The sequence below is a fragment of the Cetorhinus maximus genome, chromosome 8, assembly GCF_964194155.1.
Source record: "Cetorhinus maximus chromosome 8, sCetMax3.hap1.1, whole genome shotgun sequence".
Taxonomy (NCBI): Eukaryota; Metazoa; Chordata; class Chondrichthyes; order Lamniformes; family Cetorhinidae; genus Cetorhinus; species Cetorhinus maximus.
Genome location: NC_135886.1, coordinates 121,276,841 through 121,300,230, shown reverse-complemented (window position 1 = coordinate 121,300,230; position 23,390 = coordinate 121,276,841). Strand labels below are relative to the sequence as shown.

The window sequence follows — 23,390 nt, the reverse complement described above, 5'->3', positions numbered from 1 at the left end:
TTTATCAACTTGGAGTGTGTTACTCAAGGAGACTTCATCAAAGACTGAAGTCTGCAGCTAACAGCTTCTCTGGCAACCTGTTCCATAACCATAGACTGCACACTGGAATCATTTGTGCAGAAATGCCCCTATGAATAAGGCTGAAATTGCTAGCATTTCCTTCAAAAATAAGGTGAGTAAAATGCTGTGTTTTAACCAAAGAGTGACAGATACTGAGTCCATATTTTATGTAATTGTGGGGTTATTAGAGCCAATTGAACTATTCTGGCTAAACTACAACGCAGTGGAATTTATGTTGAATTTTTGTGACACCATTTTTTAATTTCTTGTTGTGTTTGAGAGGCACATGGCTGGTCACACAGTGCTGGATTTGTGACCATTTTCATTCACAGGTACGAGAGCACAGGAATTGGGATCAAAGCTGTACAGTAATGGACATGTACGTTGCTCAGAGTTCTCAGTATATTTAGCAAACTCAAAACAGAGAGCAGGATAATGCAGTCTGCTGACAGTTTCAGTGTCCCTCCTTTGTTTGAGCCTCAGAGAATTGAAGAGACAGCTTTCTTTCCTATCCGCACCTCTTGCACCTGTAATTTGAGCTCTGATATAATTGTCAGGATGCTATTATTTATATGTACCCAGGCCAGCCCTGAGCAACCAGTTTGAGGCACTGACTTTTTTATTGCGCGAGCATTCTAACCATTTGATCTCTGTCGAACTCAGTGCTTAAGGAGCTAATGTTCTGTGAGGAATTGAGGAAAATTCATTGAGCAACTTTTTTTTGAGAGTTAAAGTCTCCTAGATTAAATCACTTATTCCATGTTAAGTCACATAATGAGTCAGAATTTTTTTTTTTCTTTTAAGCAAAACTTGACACTAAACCAGCCACAGGATAACAGCAGAATGTTTGTTCCCAACTAGCGCAGAAGGAATGTTGAGTTGGCAAAACAAGGACCTGGGCTAATTTTTCTCTTCCACATTGAGTGAGCGGAGGTGCCTGTGCTCCAGTTCTTGGTTAAGCCCAGTACCCTGATTTAATGCAAAACTATTTGACTGAACGCACAATTCAGCAGTATGTATGTGTCTGGTTTGTTTTTTTCACTTTTGGAATGGGAGCAAGGGATACCCCAAGGACAAATGAGCTCCAGTTTTGTTAGTGTTTACAGTACAATCTTTGGACTTTTTCCATATTTCTGAAATCCTTCTTTAGATTTATTTTCCCAATAAAGTTTAGGGAGGTTTGCCTTTAAAGCAACTAGAATATAGTATGTTATAGGATCATAGAATGGTTGCAGCACAAAAGGAGACCATTTGGTCCATCGTGTCCCATGCTGGCTCTCTGCAAGAGCAACTCGCCCAATCCCAACTCTACCCCCCTCTTCTTTCCTAATAATTATCCAATTCTCTTTTAGAAGTCTCGATTGAATCCACCACCACACTCTCACACAGTGCATTCCAGATCCACATCACTCAGTGTTTTTAAATAAAAATTCTTCATGTTGCTGTTGCTTCTTTTGTCAATTGCCTTAAATTGGTGGCCCCCTGCTTCTTGAATTTCAATAGCTGAAACTGCAAGCTTCTTCATCCTTCTGCCAATGTACTCCGTCCACATTCCTCACTATTTTGAACTCTTCTATCAAATTTTGGCATTTATTGCTAAAGGAATAGAGTATAAAAATAGGGACGTGTTGTTGCAACTGCACAAGGCATTGGTGAGACTGCATCTGGAGTACTGTGCACAGTTTTGGTCCCCTTGCTTGAGGAGGGATGTAGTTGCATTGGAGGTGGTTCAGAGGAGGTTCACTAGATTGATTCCAGAGATGTGGGGCTTGTCTTCTGAGGAATGATTGAGCAGTTTAGGCCTATACTTGCTAGAGTTTAGAAGGATGAGAGGAGATCTAATTGAGGTATATAAGATGTTAAAGACAAAGTAGACATGGAGCAGATGTTTCCCCTTGTGGGGCATTCTAGAACGAGAGGCCATAGTTTTAGGCTAAGGGGTGGTAGATTTAAATCAGAAATGAGGAGGAATTACTTTTCTCAAAGGGTCGTGATTCTGTGGAATTCACTACTTCAGAGTGCAGTGGATGCCGGGACGCTGAAAAAATTTAAGGAGGAGATAGACAGATTTTTAATTAGTAACAGGTTGAAAGGCTATGGGGAGAGGGCGGGAAATTAGAGTTGAGGCTGAAATGAGATCAGCCATGATCGTATTGAATGGTGGGGCAGGCTCGAGGGGCTGAATTGCCTACTCCTGCTCCTAGTTCTTATGTTCTTAAATCTTCTCTTAATCTTCTTTACTCTAAGAAGAACAGCCCCAACTTCTCAAGTTTGTCCAAGTAACTGAAATTCCTCATCTCTGGAACCGTACTCCTGAATTTTTATCTGCACTCTCTCTAATGCCTTCACGTCCTCCCTAAAGGCCCCCAGAGTTGGACACACTGGCCTGGATTTTCACTGAGTAGGGATGATTCGGGAGCCCTTTAAAAATGGCAGATGGGTGATGACTCCAGGATTCCCAGCCCCATTCCCAAACTGTCTGATTTTCAGGAGTGCTTTTAAAGGGTGGGGACTGGTTTGAGTCAAAAGCCCTCAACTGCACCCCCAACCTAGCAAGCTTCATTGCAGAGGGATAAGGGCTTCACTGTGGGGATAGGCATCTCCTAGTCCTCTGCAATTCTCATGCAGGTGGGCCAGGTTTTGAATGATTCATGGTGGTGTTGTGAACCATAGTCTGCATGAAGGGGACTTTTTAGAAGGTAAATTCAAAAGGTCCTCCTTTTGCCTCATGCCAAGGTTTGTTTTTATTCATTTATGGGATGTGGGCGTTGCTGACTAGGCCAGCATTTATTGCCCATCCCTTATTGCCCTTGAAAAGATGGTGGTGAGCTGCCTTCTTGAACCACTGCAGTCCCTGTGGTGTAGATACACCCACAGTGCTGTTAGGAAGGGAGTTCCAGGATTTTGACTCGGCGACAGTGAAGGAATGGCGATATATTTCCAAGTCAGGATGTTGAGTGACTTGGAAGTGAACTTACAGGTGGTGATGTTCCCATTGGCCTGTTGCCCTTGTCCTAGACGCTAGCGGACGTGGGTTTTGAAGGTGCTGCCTAAGGAGCCTTGGTGAGTTTCTGCAGTGCATCTTGTAGATGGTACACACTGCTGCCACTATGCATCAGTGGTGGAGGGAGTGAATATTTGTCAAAGGGGTACCAATCAAGCGGGCTGCTTTGCCCTGGATGATGTCCAGCTTCTTGAATGTTGGTGGAGCTGCACCCATCCAGGCAAGTGGAAAGTATTTCATTACACTCCTGACTTGTGCCTTTGTAGATGGTGGACAGGCTTTGGGGAGTCAGGAGGTGAGTTACTTGCTGCAGGACTTTTAGCATCTGAGCTGCTCTTGTAGCACAGTATTTATGTGGCTGGTCTAGTTCAGTTTCTGGTCAAGGGTAACAACCAGGGTGTTGATAGCAATATGCCAATCTATGCCCCTCCACCCACCCTATGGCCCCTCATGCCCCCAATGTCAAGCTATGCCACTTCCATGAACATTCACCCACTATACACTATAGAGAACCAATGAACCCGATAGTGACAATAGAATGTGTTTTTAAAAAAAGGCTTTAAAAAAAAGTAACTTGTTCATTCGTAACTTTCCACTACTTAAAAATAAGCCCTTTGTCACTTCAATACCTTGTAGTAAATCATCCAGACCTTCAAAATTTCAATAGCTGAAACTGTAAGCACTTGAAACTCCTTTATATCTTGTGTAAATAAACATTGTACAATTGCTGACAGAGATCAGAGAGCCAGAGCTGTCAGTCAAGCAATGTTTTCTCTGGGGTTCAGGTGTGTCAACAGACTAATGGATGTCCAAACTCTCAGACAAGCCTCATTATGTATTCTTGTCTGAGAGCCCAGGCATCCATTAGCATGTTCAAACACCTGAGCCCCAGAGAAAACATTGTTTGACTGACAGCTCAGGCTCTCTGATCTCTGTTTTCAATTTCACAATGTTTGTTTACACAAGGCTAAGAGGCCTCAAATGCTTGCAGTTTCAGCTATTGAAACTTAAAGGGTCTTACTCATTGACACTTTTATTGCCCTGTAGTAAAAGACTTATTTTTAACATATGGCTGACTTTAAAGCTTTTTCTACACTTCCTATTGTTCATTGGTTCTATACAGTGAATGATCATGGAAGTGCCACAGCTTGGCACAGGGGCTACGAGGGCCATAGAGAGCGTGTGGGGGTATGAGATGCCATGGAGAGTGAGGGATGAGGGTGGTGGGATTTTATATTCTTATTTTGACTGGAAAGAGGTCCTACAGCACCGAGGCAGGCCTTTTAAACAGCCTGCCTCCACACCTGGCAGCCCCTGTTTCTGCCTGTGAACTTTTTCGAGGGTCGGCTGGCACATCTCCAGCTCACATCTGTTCCTGTGGGCACTTTCCCCGAGGTGGGCAGGACCGAGCAGGAATTTTCCTGACTCCTGCTATCTGCCTCAAGGCTGAAAATCCAGGCCAATATTCCAGTTGAGGCTGAACCAGTGTTTTTTTTTTACAAGTTTATCCCAACTTTATTGTTTCTGTACTTTATGCCCCTATTTATAAAACTCAGTTTGTACAAGAAAAGTTATTCCAAACAAGCCCGATGCACTTATTGTCAATGCCTAAAAGCCACAGGATCAGCTTGTTCCAGTTCAATCGGACAGAGCTTCGTCATCTGCAGAAATGATTTGCAACATGGGGTGGAGGGCACTGCTAGTGATTGTTGGGAGGATCTTCACTACCCTCAAACTTTTATTTACGTTTTTGGCTAAGATCAAAATATTGGGTGTGGTATTACCTACAGATGAATCAAACCGGTGACCGATGCTTTGGCCAATATGGGGAAAAATTCAATCGCCTTCCACAATGAATAGCTTGACATGCTTACTCGATGTCACCGCACTGGTTCCCTGAGCCAGAGTTCAGAGATTACACATGACAACCATTTGCTCATTCTGAAGTTGATCTTGTGTTTGTGTTTATCCTTTGATGCTTGAAACACTGGAAAATGTTGCATGTTGCAAATGTATGTTGCACCTTGACTGTAAGCCTTGCGATATGCATGAGACGCAATTTTTGAGTTGTATGGTGCGAACGTGAATTGAAACTGCAGGCAATGCATTGTAGCATGCGATTTGGGTCATCCATCATGGTGCATGGTATTTATCGATCCCGATTCCATAAGGAATACCATTTTCTCCTGCATTTGTTCCCGAGTCCTATATGCACTGTAGACATTGTAGAACCCACATGCCACCTTGTGCCATCCTTTGGGGAATATTCCCGTGAGTTCCATATGGGGGCATCCCTCCTCACACAGCTGGATGAACTCTATTTCAGTGCGTTTGAGTTGGGAACAGTGCCACACCACCAGTTACCCATAGACTTCATTCATGCTTTGATATTGGCTTTTCAATCCTTCAGTTTGGGCCATCGCCTCTTACCACCTGCAGACCCTGTGCAAAAAATCTTGTGAATCACTTTAGCGCCTTTTTAAAAAAGCTACAGGAGCTTTTAGCAACATATGTTGACTTGTCCCATTACTTTTGAGGAGCAGCTCTTTAAGGGTAGCGTAAAGCATTCAAAGAGCATATTCAAGAGATTCGCCAGCTGCTTGTGCTCACTTGATTGATATGGGAATCGACCCTCACTCTCTGGTCCTGGCAGAGTTTTAGCCAGGGTACTTAGTATAAGGATCTGATGTATATACAGGATTAATGTGGGACTAAGTACAGTACAGCCCACACAGTGATGTAAGAAGGCACATGATCCAGACCTAGAGTTAGCATGGTGTTGGCCAGAGACGTGTTAAGATGTAAACATGGAGTTAGCTCCATGCCTGTACCTTTTATGTATATTTGTATATAGTTACAAATAGGTAGTAAAGACTTGCTGTTAACATACCAGAGACTACGAAGGCTTCGTTACAGACACGTTCTGTAACCAAAACCATTATAACAGTTCAATTAACCCTGTCGCAGTAGCGCCCAATTATATACAATTTTTGCAACATTTTGCTTAAAATGAGAGGTGTTACAATTGCAGATGATATTTTCAATCCATAGTGTGTGAGAGAACTTCAAATTTGAGGTAGCAAACTGCCCCTTAATGGAAGTGTAGTGGTTAATTTCTTTAGCCTGCCTTGTGCAAAGATGTGCAGAGGAGATAACAACGTTTGGGCTGAATTAGAAACATGCACACATGAAAGGAGAATTTTGTGACACAATTGATAAAATTATTTTTGTTCAGTGTCTGGCAGCAGATAAACCGCTGCATATGGGGGAAGGTCTGCACAAGGCAGCGAGCAGGAAACAGCATTGCTGACCAGAAGACAGCGCAGCAAAGTGTCAAGCAACAGGCTCTCCTTACAGAGCCATCCCATGAACGGGGACGTGAGAAATGACTGTTACGTATAGCACGTGAAATTGTGGGTGCTGTGAGTCTGCCAGTTAGCTCTGGTTTTAAATAAAGATCAAGAGCTTGTTGGAAGCAAGGCATAAACTCCACAAATTGTCAAGCAAACCAGAGATGTAAAAGTGGGTTGGGACACACGAGTCTTGTGGCCGAAGGAAAAAATTGACACCAGCGGTGACGATATTTACAATGGTTGCCAAACTCTCAGCAGCTCCCAGATGAACTTCAGAAAACCACCTGCCAAGAATCACCCCAATTCATCCAGAGGCAACAAACCCTGCTGGATATTACAGAATAGTGCTTTTCACCAAGGTCATGGCTGCCAATTGTGACAGTAAAGGGGCACCAAAGTATTAAGCAGAGTATAGAGAGACTAATAGTCATTTAAGATCATGCTTTAATTTACTGGAATGCACTAACCCATAAGTTCTGTTCTCTGTGCATTGTAAAACTAGGCAATGTAGATTGTAATTTAATTTAAACTATGGCTTTATAACTCGAGGCACTTTTCCTATTTAGATATAAACTCACTCAGTTTCTGATAAAGGGACTGGACGTTGGGGTGTGAAGAGGCCCGATGAGAGCTGGCCCCTGCCCTTGCCGCCAATTTCCCCTCCACACTCCTTTCCCAGTGACCCTCTCCCCGCCTGCCCCCACATTACTGAGCTGTGGCCTGGGTCGCTCTGTGATCCTGGGACTCCAGTGCCTGTCCTTCTTGAGCAACCTCAGTGAGCCTGCTGAGCAGAAGAGCTGCCAACCTCTCAGTAGGTGAGACTTCTGCCCTCAGGCTCTTCATTCCAGGGGCAGGACAGCCTCTGGCCTCGCTACTGTCTGATTGCCTTGTGGTTTACTGGGCCTTCCCAAAGATAGGCAGCACATGTCTCTCACCAGCTCTCCAGCTGACAGGCGAGACCTCAGATGCCCCAACAAGATTCTGCAATGTGGCTCAATTGGTAGCACTCCCATCTCTGAGTCAGAAAGCTGTGAGAAGAAAGGACTTGAGCACAAAAATCTAGGCTGACATCCCAGTGATGTGCTGAGGGAGTGCTGCCATCTTTTGGATGCAACCTTAACCACCTTCTGCCTTCTCAGGCGGACGTAAAAGATTCCATAGCACTATTTCAAGGAAGAGCAGAGGGGTTATCCCTGGCCAGTATTTATTCCTCAATCAACCTTACAAAAAAAATATTATCTAGTCATTATCACATTGCTGTTTGTGGGAGCTTGCTGTGCATGTTTCCTACATCACAACAAGAAACTACATTTCCAAAAGTACTTAATTGGCTGTAAAGCACTTTGGGACGTCCTGTGGTCACGAAAGACACTATATAAATACAAGTCTTTCTTTTAGGGCGACATATCTGCTTCTGGATGGAAGGGTAAAAATAATTCTTCTTACGTTCAGTTGATCTTGAGGCTAATTGTGTTTGGGAATACTGTTTAACTTTTAATTATATTGTGAAAATCTCTTCTCCCCCACTTTCTCTCTTTTTTTCTGCAATTAAAATAAGTTGCAATCCTCAACTGGTTGTGTACTTGATAAAAATTAATGATTTTTTTTTAACCAAAAAAGTGAAATGAGAAATGCCACTGGATCCAGTTATTTTCCTCCCCAGTACATTTTACAGGTTTATGAATATGCTTTCATGAATGCCTTTGCTATATAAAGAGAGCCTAACCACATAACATTTGGCAAGACTGAATGTCAGCAATCATGGGAGAGTTGTACTCAAGCCAAGTAATGCTGCTGATGTAATAGTATCACCACTGTGCTATTCCTGATCAGAACAGATTGGTGATCCACCTGCCTTTGCTCTGGCACAGATGTGGCATTGTAAATGTGGCCTATAAGCAGAAACCAATCTGAATACCATCAGCTCCAGATTGCAAAGTGCTACGAGTTGCTAATGTGTGACCAGTGTGTTGTTCTAACTTTATTGGTAATCTCTATGACAGTGATCCTTCCGTTTCTGCTGGGAGAGACATGATTTGAAACACCGCACTCCCTATTACATAAATCTATATTTTGATGGTAACAGATGTTGAATTCTTGCCCAGTTTGTTTATCTTACTGCAGTATAACAATTGTTTGATCTAATTAACTAATTCAGCCAGACGCACACTGTGAATAAATGGTGCATAGGCATCCTTGGGGTCTTTCCCAGCAAAAATCAGATGGTGCAGTTCAGAGATGCTTCCGTTCGCTTTTAGTAGAAAAGAATCGAGTAGCTGAATGTTTTAAGGATTGATTATCGGAACATCTTAACGTAGCCACTGTATAACAACTTCCATAGCTTTCTCCTTACTCTTGCTTCCATTTCATCTCCATTGTGATGCTCTCCTTTACCTGGTCAGGTCAATCCTGAGAATTTTTTCAATTCTCTGATCGTTGTTGCTTGGTATTTGGAAGCAGGACAGTTTGCGTTCCAATGCCAATTTTCCCTTTCTTTCTCAAACAAAAACAAAAAATGCTGGAAAAACTCAGCAGGTCTGACAGCATCTGTGGAGAGAAAGACAGAGTTAACGTTTCGAGTCCGTATGACTCTTTTTCCTGAAGTTAAGTTAACTCTGTCTTTCTCTCTGCAGATGACCTGCTGAGTTTTTCCAGCATTTTTTGTTTTTGTTTCAGATTTTCAGCATTCCGCAGTATTTTGCCTTCCCTTTCTTTCTGCCTGATGTTGGTGGTGGATGGGGTCTTGTGCTGCTGTAGCTGGGAATGCCAAAACAAGCAGCACTGGAATTGGGTTAGACATTAGCCAAGTTCAGATAGCTATCGAGTTTGGAATTCTCTACCCACTGTCTGCCTTCAACCTATTTTTCCATTGAGCTATGTCACCAACATAATTAATAACAAAATAATGAAAATAAACCTCCAACCCCCTTAGGCAATCAAAACCATTGCAGGAGATCACAAGGACCGGGCATCATTTTGCCCCTATTCATAAGTATTATCTATAAAGACACTTGCCTTCAATCTGATCCGATCTCTGCCGCAGATAGGTTAAATATGTTTGCACCTGCCATTTGCAGGGAAGGCTGGAATCTTCCGGTCTGGAATCGAAGTTCAGTGGCAGGTACAGAAGCAGTAGTGATTTTCTGCTGGGGTGCGGGATGGCTGACCACCTGTAACCTTGTGCTGTTCAGCTCATTAAATGTGCATCCACGTAGAGCTTGCCGATTCTCACGGTGGGGGCAGGCAGGAATTTGCCATCCCCGATGTTGCCTCATGGGGCCGAAGGACCGGGCGCCGTATTTCAAGGGCACCCAGACAGCCTGCACTATCCCTTCCACCTTCACCCAGTCACTGGTCCACCCTTCCCCGCTAGCCCTTCCTCCCTGCCTTTGCCATCCTCCGTGCAACTTGCACTGCCACCACCTGGTCTCAAGCTTAGACTGGCATTTACAGACGGTCCCCAAAGAGGACAATGCAGCAGCAACTCACCGTTAATCGTGGAAGAAGTCTATCTCAGCAGGTGCACACCACTTATGTGTAGTTGTAAAAGTGAACATTCTAATTTCTCGTTGGCGGGGGACTTAAGTCCGGCGTTGTTTGTCAGGAAGCTCGATCCATCTTTAAAGTCCCTAGAACATAATTGCTAAAGTTCATACCCGCCGTCGGGAAACTGATTTTTGACCTCACGCCAAATTAAGCCCTCCTGCCCGCCAAGCTTCCTATTGCTGGCAGGACTGGAAGATTCTGCATGGAGTACGTCTATAGAAAGCTATTAATGGATAAAGTTGGCACTCCATGAAGCTTATGATGCAGCACATTGTCATATTGCTCCTTCTCTAATCACTGCGCATTAGAATGTGCCATAAAAACTCAGAATTCCTCACCTGCTGAGTTTCTATTGTCCTGAGGGTAGGCTATCTGGAAATCCTTACCATCTTGTGCATGGGAATTAAGAGAAAAGCTGGCGATGAATCACCCCTGGGATTACTTGTACAAACATTGTAAGAAGAGGATGCTCATCCTGTGGCTTAGTCACCTGGTTCCATTCCATAAACCATTGCTCAAAGGATGAGGGAAAAAAATATAAATAGGGAAAAAATTTACTGAAAATCATTTTAGTTGTCAGTCTGGAAATTAATCTTAACTGTTTCCACACACACTTCAACTCCAGACTGACCTTTGAAGATTATTTTTTTACTCTTCTTCTTCTTTGGAGCAGATGCTTACCAGATGTACACTGGCAAATGGAAAAATTCTCACTCCAATGCTGAATTTTATTCAGCCTGACATTGGAGGTTGGATAAATGTATTTGCCAGGTTTCAATGGTGAACTTGTCCAATCCCATACCTCGAAAGAACCCTGTTGTGCTGCCAGCTGTATATAAGTGCATTCAGACTGCCACACTATCTATATTAGGGGTGCTTTAATTTTCATTATTCTAATATTAGCAAACACTACTTCAGCAGATTGATGTGCATTTAATAACTGGAACTTTTAAAAATGCCTTTGAACAGGAACCTGACAACACACAAATGCTCAAATGCTCGAGTCAATTTCTAAATGGTCACTATCTTTGGGAAACTGTTGACAAACCATTTTTTTTACTTGGAGGGGAATGAACTACCTGCATCACTTTTGCTGCAAACACTCTGCAGGGAAGTGATGCAATACTGGTGTTTGACGAAGCTGTTGGCATTTGCTTGAGTGGCACATGGAAACAAGGCACCAACTCTCCACATAATTAGCAGGTGAAGAAAGAAGAGTGTCTGAAGGAGGTCCAAAATTCACTCGCTACAGATGCCGTCAGAATGACATTGACTCATCTTATGGAGAGGTCACCTGGCTACCCTCTTGGCTAGAGAATAGTAAGTGATCAGGAGGAGCTGAAGCGACAGCAAAACAGTCAATATTATCATGATCTCTTTGAAGGGGGATAAGGCAGAGTGGCAAATGATTTATACCCTGAGCAGTTGGCTCACTTTTGAACTCTTTCCCCCATCACATTCCTGTAGAGATTTCTCCTGAGTGCATTATTAGACTCTTAAGTCTTGTGCGCTAATGACGTGGTTATGCAGCACGTTTTACATTTCCGACCACACATCACAGTATTTTCACAGATAGGGAAAAGATGAAACTTGAGAGAAAAATGTGAAGGATGCTTTGAGCTGAATGTCTATAGATGGAAGCAATGAGACAGTTACAGCTTCTCCGGCTGAAATTTACTGACACACATTTGATCAAACAGCTGCCTGCGATTACTTTTTTCTGCACCAAAACAAGATGGGCAATAAAACAGTCATACAGCTGTGTGACAGTCACTTTGGTGAATATTTTCTAAAATGGTGCAATACCACCTAGAGGGAAAAGAACTTGAATTTCTCTAGTGTCTATTCATCTTCAGGACGCCCCAAAGGCTTCACAGCCAATTGAAATATAATCACTGGCTGTGTTTATCTACATTAGTACAGGGTGCAGCAATTACAGCATAGCTGCAGCTGATGTGGATCTATTTTTAAAAAATCTTTTTTCCTGATTGATGGCAGAACTATTTTTAATACTAAACGTTAAGCTTAGAATGTGAAAGAGCTTCTTTCTAACTTTAACAATATCACTGACAATTGAAAATTGGTGTACAGAATTCTGCGCTAGTATTTAAGAATTGAACTCTGCTTTCTTTGATTTGCAAATGAATAGTGTGACTCTACAACTCTTCTTAAGAAAAAAACGATTGATGGTCATATTCAATTAGGGTCTGGAGTGTAACTACAGATCTTTGCTGTCAATTTCATAATGTTTATTTACACAAGATTGAGGTTTAAAGTGCTTGCAGTTTCAGCTATTGAAACTTAAAGGATCATTGGCACATTTATTGCCTGCAGTAAAAAGACTTCCTTTTAACATATGGCTTTTTAAAATATTATTTTACACTTCATATTGTTCATTGGTTCTATACAGTGAATGGTCATCTCATGGAAGTGTCACAGCTTGGCATAGGGGGCAAGGGCCATGGGAGTGGGTGGGGGCATACCTTCGCATAGGGGTTATGAGGGGCCATAGGGGGTGGGTGGGGGCCATGAACTGGCAGGGGAGCGAGGGAGTGTGAGGGGTGAGGATGGTGGGATTTTCTGTCTTTATTTTAACTGGGTCGAGATGCTACAGCACTGAGGCGGGCCTTTTAAATAGCCCGCCTCCGCACCCAGCAGCCCCTGTGGCTGCCTCCAAACGTTTTCCAGGATCGACTGGCCCAGCTCGAGCTCACACCTGTCCCTGTGGGCACTTTCTCCCGGAGCAGGCAGGCCGAACTGGGAACTTTCCCGACTCCTGGTACCCACCTCGGGGCTGAGAGTCCAGGCCAATATTCCAGTTGAGGCTGAACCAGTGTTTTATACAAGTTTATCCTAACTTTATTGCTTCTGTGCACTATGCTGCTATCTATAAAACCAAGTTGGTACAAGATAAAACATTCCAAACAAGCCCGATGCACTTATTGTCAATGCTGAAAAGCCACAGGATCAGCTTGTTCCAATTCAATCAGACAGAGCTTTGTCATCTGCAGAAATGATTTGCAACATGGGGAGGAGGGCACTGCTAGTGATTGTTGGTAAGATCTTCACTACCCTCAACTTTTATGTGTGTTCTTGGCTAAGATCATAATATTAGGTGTGCTATTGCTTATAGATGAGTCAAACAGGTGACCGATGCTTTGGCCAGTATGGGCAAAATTCAGTCTTCTTCCACAATGAGTGGCTTGACATACTTGCTCGATGTCACCACACTGATGCTTTAACCAGAGTTCAGAGGTTACACATGACAACCATTTGCTCATCCTGAAGTGATGTTTGTTTGTCCTTTGATCCTCGAAATACTGAAAAATGCAAGTATGTTGCACTTTGATTGTGAACCTTGAGATATGCATGAGATGCAATTTTTGAGTTGAAATGTGCAAACTTCAATGGAAACCACAGGCAATGCATTGTAACATGCAATTTTGTGTCATCCACCATGGTACATGGTATTTACCTACCCAGATTGCTTAAAGGATGCCATTTTCTCCTGCATTTGCTCCCAAGTCCAGCAAGCACTGTAAACAACATAGAACCCACTGGTAAAAACAAAAAGCTAAAAGCTACTGCGGATGCTGGAAATCCAAAACAAAAACAGAATTACCTGGAAAAACTCAGCAAGTCTGGCAGCATCGGCGGAGAAGAAATCAGTTAACGTTTCGAGCCTTCATGGCCCTTCGGCCATGAAGGCTCGAAACGTTAACTGATTTCTTCTCCGCCGATGCTGCCAGACTTGCTGAGTTTTTCCAGGTAATTCTGTTTTTGTTATAGAACCCACTGGAACTGGAAGTCTCAGAAATACTAGTAGTGACTGCGCAGATCAAATTTAAGCACTGTTTTTATAATTATTTTTAACAAGGAATGAAATGAGAAAAAGCCAGTCTGCTCAAGAGGCCTACTGCTGCTGCAGCATGTACATTTTACAAGCTGCACTGACTTGAACTCCAAAGGGTGGTTAATAGCCGGAGGTAAAGGTTCCAAAAAATGAAAATTGTGTGAATATTTTCCTTGCCCACTCAGCAAAACGAAATGTTTTCCATCCAAAACACTGGAACCAACCTTATGTCTGGCTGACGAGTGGCATTTTTGCAAATCACATTCTTGGTTTCACATGCAAAAGGAATGTCCATTTTGGTAAGTATGGCTAATGCATTAAAAGCAATGCTGATGCAGGTTTATGTACACAAGGGGTTGTATCTGAAGAAACTGGAGAGAACATTAATTTGCTTTATTAAAATATTTCAATTCCATCAACACTTGCAATAATTCAGTGTTCTGCATGCAGACATACGGAAGGGTGATGAGTATGGGATATTCCATCGTTATAATCAGACAATTTTTTGAGATATTTCCAAAACATGTGCTTAATTCCTAGCTAATTTTATATATGTTTGCGTTTGAAGGTTAAGTAACATTTGGCTAACAGAGCCTTTTCCCCTTGGAATAATTCAGACTTTTAAAATTTACCATGTGATTATTCACATCCCTTTGGAGATTAATTTAGGTGAAGCCCATGACAATACACATTATTGCTAATAGTTTAACCCAAAGGAAAATTGGAGAAATCCAGAGGCATAACATTTCCCTGAATAAACAGTGCCTGTTGTCATAAACAAAACCCGTCTCGTTACTCTGAATTCTGTCACTGCCAGTATTAGTACATAAATGATCTAAAAGTAGTGTTCCCTCCATTTTTCTCCATAGATTATATTGATGTGTCGTCCCCTTTCTTTCATCTCATCAGTCCCAGGTACCTTATGTATGATTCTAATGGCCTGCTCCTATCTGAGAAAGCACTAAAGTGCAGAAATACATTTGTAACCAATCTTGTTGAACTTTTGTTTACACGGTGATAAGTAAAAATCAAATGTCTTTGAAATGGAGTGGTGTAATTTGCGTTCCTGATGATCCTTTGCAGGTTAGTAAGTACAGAGGTATACATGGACACCACGAATTATGGACACCACAGCACACAAATGGTTTCCCTACAGAGGTGTGCAAGGCAATGTGGCCTCAGTGTTAGTGCATTCACTTTTAATCAACAAAATGAATGATGTATTTGGGATGCTGGGGAGGATGGGGTGGGTGTGGGAGCATTTTAAATTGTAAAGTAAATGCTGCTACATTTCAAATTGATTTTCTTTCTTGCCTGTATGCCTGTAGCCCTCTCTCTACTCTCCAAACTTGCTCTGATCAGCCTATCTCTGGGTCATAAATCTGGACTGACATTTTGTGAAGGATGTCTAGTGAATGGTGGGATGGGGGGTGGTGAGAGGGAGATAGAGTGTCAATAAATTGTTATTGTCAGATAAATGTCCCGAAGAGGAAATTGCTGGGCTTTTTTTCCTCATTGCGACATGCTGGGTTGGGAATATTTCCACATTGAGCATGTACATTGCTTTATGTAGATGAGCTTCAGCAAGTAATGCCCTGTTAAATGATGAAAATATTCATGTTCCTTTCTTCACCCTCTCTAGATACATGTGACGACTGCTGAAGATGTCAGATAGTATTGATGCTGAAGAGAAACCACCAGCTCCTCCTTTGAGAATGAACAGTAATAATCGCGATTCATCTTCCCTTAACCACGGCTCGAAGCCTCTTCCATTGGTTCCTGAGGAGAAGAACAAGAAAGCCAGACTGCGCTCGATCTTCCCTGGAGCGGGCGATAAGAGTAAAGTATCAGCCTTTCTGCTGTATTTCTAAAGTAGATGTCATGCAAAGTGAAAGGAAGATGAAAATACGTCTGTATCTGATGCGATGAGGCTAGGATTTGATCCTTGGTCTTTGTGAATTTAGTGGATCTCTGCTGGGGTTTTGGGGGTATGCTATATTTGGCCTCAGTATTCCTGATTTAGAGCAGGGAAAATAATCAAGCTTTTGAATATGACCTGTTGAGTGTTGTTGGAAAGTCAGATGTGGGAGTGACTGGTTGTTGGGTGAAGGACAGGGCATAGCTTGGCTGCGATGCTTCCAACATATTGCCTGTTGTCCTTCACTGTTTTAGTTCACACAGGAAAAATAGCCCATAGGGTAACCTATGCCTGTGTGAGTGCTTAGTAGAGGATGGTCCCATTTTGCTTTTATAAGGTCACAAAGGAACTCTTGCCAGCTGAGTGTGGAATGAGCTCTTTTCTTAAGAACCTTCCAGTAGCCCCAGAGAGCACTGCAGGCAAAGGTAACTGGTTGCTAAACAAAAACAGAATTACCTGGAAAAACTCAGCAGGTCTGGCAGCATTGGCGGAGAAGAAAAGAGTTGACGTTTCGAGTCCTCATGACCCTTCAGCAGAACTGATTGCTAGCTTTCTGATTCTAAGGAACATTTTTTTAAAGATTTTGGAGATTGCTCACTTTGTCTCTCCCCAAGCTTCCATGTTTCCTGTCCTCTGATGCTCCCTGACAGCTGTGGGCTTCTTGCCTCAAATAGCATTTATGAGTCTGTCACCACAATTAAACTAAGCCGAAAGCTTTTAGCGAGAATGGATGGAAGTTCTGTTCTGCATTTCCATAATGCACTTCAGACTCCTGGAATTCCCACCTAACTCCTTCAGTGCAGGTGCCTTCAAATAGTAAGTGATGCTGTCTGTTTGAAGGCTATCTTCTAACTGAGTTTGTATTTGTGGTTGCAGTCTAGCAATAATTATACTGTTGGACTTTAGCTCATATTAAAAAGGTGCGTTCAGAACATGAAGTCGGAAGCAGATAGAATGCGGCTTGCTGTGTTCTTTCTTAAACCTCACTGACAGTGAGCGGTTTGACGTGAATTTGCAATGTGCAAGTGCTCTCGGACTCCTCATTCAGTATTTATTTTTGAGTCCGAGCTCGCCCTTGCTATAGGCATGACAGGTGTCCAGAGAAAATACTGTCTCATTATTGTGCCTAACCCAAGATTGTGGAATTATCAACTTTCTTTCTAAAATAATTTTTTAATGAAGTAGCCTCTGGAGTAAAAAGGAAGTGAATTAGTTTTGGGTATTGGAATATAAAAATCTTTTCCCTCCCCCCCCACCTAAAATGTACTGATTTATCGGGCAGTTAGTAGACTGGGGGGAAATGTATCTCATTTCAGCCCAACATTGACTCTGAAGAGCCGGATGTTTTAGTGCGGCACTGTTGGTAGGTTTGCTAGTGTTGCCACTTACAGTCTTCCACATGATTGGAAGTCAGTCCAGAATCACATCTAAAAAAAGAAAATGGTCTTGAATGACTGCAAAGCCTTGCACTAAACGTTCTGCAAAAAACAGAATAAAACAAAATAGCTCAGGGTGAGGTTGAAAGAGATCTGTAGACATTAGTGGACTTCAATCACTCTAGAGCAAGAATCCGCGAAGCAAATAGAAATTAAACTAAAAATAGAAATTGCCAGAAATACGCAGCAGATCAGCCAGTTGGCATTTCAAGTGTAATTGTAGAATTGACAAGCTGCACTTAAAACATTAACTTGTCTTTTTTTCTTTACAGAAACTGGCTTGTTGAGTGTATCTGTCATTTTCTGTTCTCGTTTCAGGTTTCTCAGTTATGGTTTTTTCCTCATTATGTTAAACTACATAAATATATATTTATACAGACCAGTAAAGATCATGTCAGTGGAGTTCATGTTCAAACGATACAGTGCTCTAGTCGGATCATATCTCGACCACTAAGCCCAGTCCAGTAACTGAGACATGGGGCAGGGTTTTCCCCTCATCGGGAGGGCTCGGGAGCGGACGCGAAAACGATCTGCTGCCCACGATCGGGCCCTGACCGCGATTTCACGCTGGCTGGTTAATTAACGGCCAGCCAGAGTGAACCACGCGCTGAGAGGCTCGGCGCTGCCAGGGTGGGGGTGGGAGGAGAACAGGCACTGAAGTTTGGGCACGCACGAGGATGTGCTCACTGAAAGTGCCCTCAGGGATACAGAGCTGCCTCAGGGAGCTGAAGAATTTCAAATTGAAAAATAAAGATTTCACAAATAATACAATCATATCCCCACGTGCGACTCAGTCACATGGAGAGGGACATGTGAAAAATGAGTTCAAAAAAATTTTTTGTTTATTTTTTTTAATTCCTGCCTGTGGATGAGGTTTCACAAAAAATGCAAAGGCCGCCTGGACTATTCACTTGCCCGCCAACCCTAAGGTTGGATGGGCAGTGAAAAGTTCTGCTTAATTACCTGCTTAAGGGCCTTATTGGGCCTCTTAATTGTCAGCGGGTGCGCTGCCGACTCTCGCGTGCGCCCACCGACCGCAATATTGTGCGGCTATTTCATGCTTGGGCGTGTCAGGTGCAAGCCCCCATGCCGAGCTGAAAATCCTGGCCATGAAGAACTTTCAAGTCCTGCAGTTTCTCTGCATGGATATATTACAGTCTAAGTGGGTCACAAGGAAATACTGGAGGAAAGGGTTTTTAAGCCTCAAAAAGTGGTACTGTAGTGAAGTATTCAAGATAGCAAAAGGTAAAGACACCGGTACATCTGGAGCACAATGTAGAACTGTAGTTAATCTATTATAACACTCCCAGTATTCAACAGGATGGCTGTGGAAACTCCAATTTCTAAGCATATTGTTCTAGTTGGTGAGTATCTTTCCAGTTAATGTTAGGAAGTAACGTTGCTTGCAATTATATCCCATTCTTCTTTGAAACAACTAGAGTAAAGGAAATTATAGAAAATATATTGAGTATGATACTAGTAACTGCAAATACCACTATCTTCCCCTGCAAGAGATAATCTCAGGTGGAGATTCAGGACTGAAGCTTTGTGGTTGTAATACAATCTTTTGCATTGTCCATATCTGGAAACCTTAGCCTCCTGAGCTGGTTAAATTAAATAATCAGTTCTGTATTCTAGTATCAGCTGGAGATTAGGGCTCTGGAAAGGGAATATTACTTACCTGATGCAGGGAGAATGAAGATAGGAAAATCTTAGACCCAATTGGATGGCTTGGCTTACGTAAATTCTAAATTGAAGGATGGTACAAGTGGCCAAACATCATAACGCTGTTAAATGTATGACCCATTTAATGAAATTAGTAAATGTTTCAATCTACACATTATTTACAGTGAGTAATATGGATCCATTCCTGGGTAAGGTAGTGCTGTACTGTTACTCTTCTCCAAGGATTTCAGGCACGTACTTAAAATAAAAAAATGCCTTTATTGTATATGCGAACATTGATATGTGAACCTTTAATGAGGCTGGACAAAAGGCTTTCAGATGTGGACCTTCTGTAGTATGTGCAGTTCAGTTGATACCTCAACAAGCCATCTGGGCATCATCATCTTCATCCACATTCACTCTGCTAAATTTCAACTCTAATGAAAGAATATTCAGAGGCAAAAGTTTCCCAACAACATTTTTCAATTCATATGCTCTCTTCCTGCCTCTAGCTAACAAGAAGAAAGAAAAAGAGCGTCCAGAGATCTCTCTCCCTTCAGATTTTGAGCACACGATTCATGTGGGATTTGATGCAGTTACAGGAGAATTTACAGTGAGTAATCTTTTGCACGAAGCATTAATGGTCTTACACTGACACTGATGACTGTCTTAACCTGATGTGTAATGATTTCAAACACTGAAAATAATTGAGCATTTTTCTTTTCAGCCCAGAATTCTGGGCATATTGACACCAGTAGGTGTTCCATGGCAGTTAGGTCAGTTGATCTCAGGAATTGTTAGGAAACAACTCCCCACTCCCTCAATTCTGAAGTGACCTCCTAATTTCCAGTTAGTTGTTCAGGAGGCAAAAAATGCATTGCTTTTGTTGGAAAGAGCCATCTATTTTGCCCCCTCTTAACTAGAACCAAGGACCATAGACTTAGGAGAGCAATCTAGGACAGAGACGACGAGAAATTTCTGCACTCATAGTTGTTGAATCTTTGGAATTCTGTATCCCAGAGGGCTGTGAATGTTCAGCTGTTGAGTATATTCAAGACTGAAGCCATAGAATTTTGAGTACTAACAGTATCGAGTGATTTGGGGATAGAATGGGAAACTATCATCTTCATGGTAGAAGATGAATCATGATTCTATTGTCTGGTGGTGCAGGTTTGAGAGCCTGTATAACCTACTCCTGCTCTTATCTCTTATGTTTTTATGCTCTGCAGCAGTCTTGAGGTTAATTTTCTGGGCTGGGCTGGCTGATCTTGGTTAGGACAGTAGCCAGGCTCTAAAATTGCCCACAGTGCTCCTGGCCTAATATGAATTCAATTAATCAATCCAAATTCCTGATCATGATCTCTGTCCACTGCCCCCTGCTGGAAGGACGCGTGTGAATGTCATGTGTATACAAAACTTGCCTGAGCTTTAGTAACCTCTCGTGAACTAGCTTGCTGCCAATCACCATCAAAGACACCTACATTGAAGAATGAGCACCCCTGGTGAGGCAACAGAAAACTAGTAGCAGCCATGGAATTGTAATCCAGCAAGAGCTGACGTCTCTGAGCGAGGAGAAAATTAGAATTTTCATTTGAACTGATGTGTAAGCTCAGGATATTTTTATTTCCCATCTGTGCAAAGCTACATTTAAAAGATGATTCTTAACATCCAGATTGTATAATAAACTAGTTTAAAGTATTAATTAAAAGTCTTGTTTGCATTAATATGACTTTCTGCTTTATGTAATTTTCTTTTAAAAATATGGCATGTTTATATAATAGAACAAATTATTCACTGCAGATGGATTACAGAGCATTAGAATACACAAACTCTGTCATTGTATGTTCGCGCTGTCTCTTTCTCCCACTTTTTCTCTCTCTCTTGTTGAATCGCATATTTTAAGTGCTCACTGCACAGTTTGATTCTCATTCCTCTCGGGTCTTTCTTGCTATCTCTTTCTGTTTTTGTCTGTTTGTCTCTCTCTTTCCCTTTTGATCTCGTATATCCAGTGTGTGCAGCACAGATTGCTTTCCCCATTTGTATTAAACTTTGCTGGAGTCACTCTCATAAATAATAATGCTTTTCTAAGTCTGACACCTGCGTGGATTTTTATGAAGCTTTAAAACAGCAGGAACGGAGTGACGTATCGAGTAATGAATAACCATGTCAGATTGAAAAGCTTTCAAAGCAGCTGGCGTAACATTTGGATTATTTCCCAGCACCATAAACTATAACTTGTAATTTTCTTTTCTTTAAAACAAATCGCTGTATCCACTCTTACTATCATGTTCTTCCAAACTTTTAAAGACAGGCCATTTGTACAATGCACACTCAACATCATTATACTTCTTTGCATGAAGGCCTCATTGTAAACCTACTGTGAAATGAATGAAGCAATGGCAGTGTTTTGTAAATCATGAAAGTCCATTATGACTTGAGGGCTCCTAATAATTGCTTTACTTGCACTAACTGAAAAACCTAGCTAAAAGAACATATTTGTAAATGTCCTATACCCACATTAATTTGTACTGCGTTGATGGGTGGAATAAATAAACACACACACAACCTGTACTCTTCCAATTTTTTTTCCTTTGAAACTTAGAAATTTACTTCTGGAAATAATTTTGATTTTTAAAGCCCTCCTGATCTTTCCTGAGAGTCGCTGAAGAGCTTTTCTGTTGAAAGGATGCACTTCAGTCAAGGGGTGATGCATAGCTGCAAACTCTCCTGATGACAAGGGGCCCTTCATAAAATAGCATCAGCAGATGGTGTGTTTTTAGAAGTAGCTGAGACTTTTGCTGACCAATTCTGCAACAGATTTTTTTTTCTGTCTAGGCTGAACCCCAATCGATTTCAAATTTAAAAAATATTGCCATTTTTAAACATTACATCAATCTGATCCATTTAATTTAGTTGCACATTGATTGGCAATGTTGGCTGGAAGATTTACTTCCACAGTGGCTGACATCAAGTATGACTTTTATTATAAGTGTGTGGCCCCAGAGTTTGAGAGATTTTCACAAACCATTTCTCGAAAAGAGAATGTTTTTTTTTTCCCAGACGATGTAAACATTGCAGAAGTATGTGTGTTTAAATGAAAACACTCTCCTTTCCTGTTACCTTCAGCTTTCAAGTCGTTGTATATCATAGTAAATGATGGCTTTCCTCCTGAGCGGTTGGATGTGACCAGTTTATTTCTTGTTAAAGGAAGATGCATGCTGTGGAGGCTGACCACACACAGCCTTCTAAATGACCACAGAACTTCCTGACATACATGTCTTGTTTCTGTGTACCAGGCACTGTGATTTGTTTGTTGAATAATGTAATGGTCCATAGTTTTCACAAAATGCTTGTCACTGTCAAATTGCATAGAGATTAGAACCAAGGAACCTGTTTGGCTGAATATTCTCAGTGCTACCTGTTGGAGTAATGAAGGCTCTGCAGTGGTAAATGATTCATTATAACACTTGGGCCCAGATTTTTGTCTCTGCATTGGGTTCACCCAGCTCAGTGAACTCAACCTTTAAAAGTGGCTCCCCCAACAGGTTGGATTTTTGGGCGGTGGGGGGGGGGTGGCTGGTGGGCTGAAACGGGGGTTTGGTGGGGGGGGAAACGACTTGAGAACAAATCCGCAGGCTGCTAGGCATGGAGGTGCGCTGCATGCAAAACCTGCCTTTGTGCATTGGAGTTGTGTTTAAATAAATGAATAAAATTAAACACAAACATCCTCACACCCCCACACTCCCTATGTCTCATCCATGCCAACCCATGCCCCACACCCACCCCCATGGCTCCTCTCACCCCTTTGCCAACTTAGTGCCAACCCATGCCCCAAAACCTTTTGCTGTTAACCCCTCCATGCCAGTTTACCTAGTACACGTGGATAGTTCTTTTGACATATTTGACACTTCCTGGGTAGCTTTGACAGGTTTGACAGCTGGACAGTTCCAATGAATTTGTGCGTAAAAATTATTATCATGTTCACTTTTAACAATCCTAAAGGACGCCTAACCTCTCGCAAAGGTGTCCCAGGACCCCAACCCAAGGGGGTATCTTACACGTTCAGGCTCCTCTTACCTATTCTAATCTGCACACTCTGGGATTCTACACTCCTGGTCTTCCAAAATCACACTTCAGTGGAGGCAGCTGGAGACTTAATTGGCCATCTGCGTCTGTGGGTCATGCATTTGTGAACCCCAGCCCGAGTCCAGTTCTGCCCCCGCTAAGATGGGAAATGTCCGGTTCGGAGTTGGAACTTAGAAATTTTTCACAACGGAGAGGCTTTCCATTGTGGCGAAAATCTGGGCCTTGGTTTGTGTACTCTGATTGGTGCTGACTGTCATTTTTTTCCGAGTGTGGCTCTGTATGAGAAAACCTCGGGAGACAAGATCAGGTGTTAAAATGTTTCCAAAGCTGAGTGGGCAATATCTCTGTGACATATGATGCAGTAATGTGTTTCTTGTAATCTGCCTACCTTATTACCTCAGTGAAGGAGAGTTGGGAGAAGTGGTTGCTGAGGAAAGGGGTGAGTGGCCAATTGTGCAACAACTTGAGG

The 23,390-nt window shown here is 42.3% G+C and overlaps 1 protein-coding gene across 5 annotated transcripts in view; it reads left to right on the top strand.

Moving 5' to 3' along the window:
- LOC144683928 (serine/threonine-protein kinase PAK 3) overlaps positions 1 to 23,390 on the top strand; it is a 220,547-nt gene that overhangs the window by 111,325 nt on the left and 85,832 nt on the right. For all 5 annotated transcript variants that reach the window (XM_078547514.1, XM_078547511.1, XM_078547512.1 and 2 more), the window contains 2 exons: positions 15,459 to 15,655; positions 19,348 to 19,448. In XM_078547514.1, coding sequence (XP_078403640.1) covers positions 15,481 to 15,655; positions 19,348 to 19,448 — 276 coding nt within the window. In that variant the 5' untranslated portion in view covers positions 15,459 to 15,480. The remainder of the gene's footprint in view (positions 1 to 15,458; positions 15,656 to 19,347; positions 19,449 to 23,390) is intronic.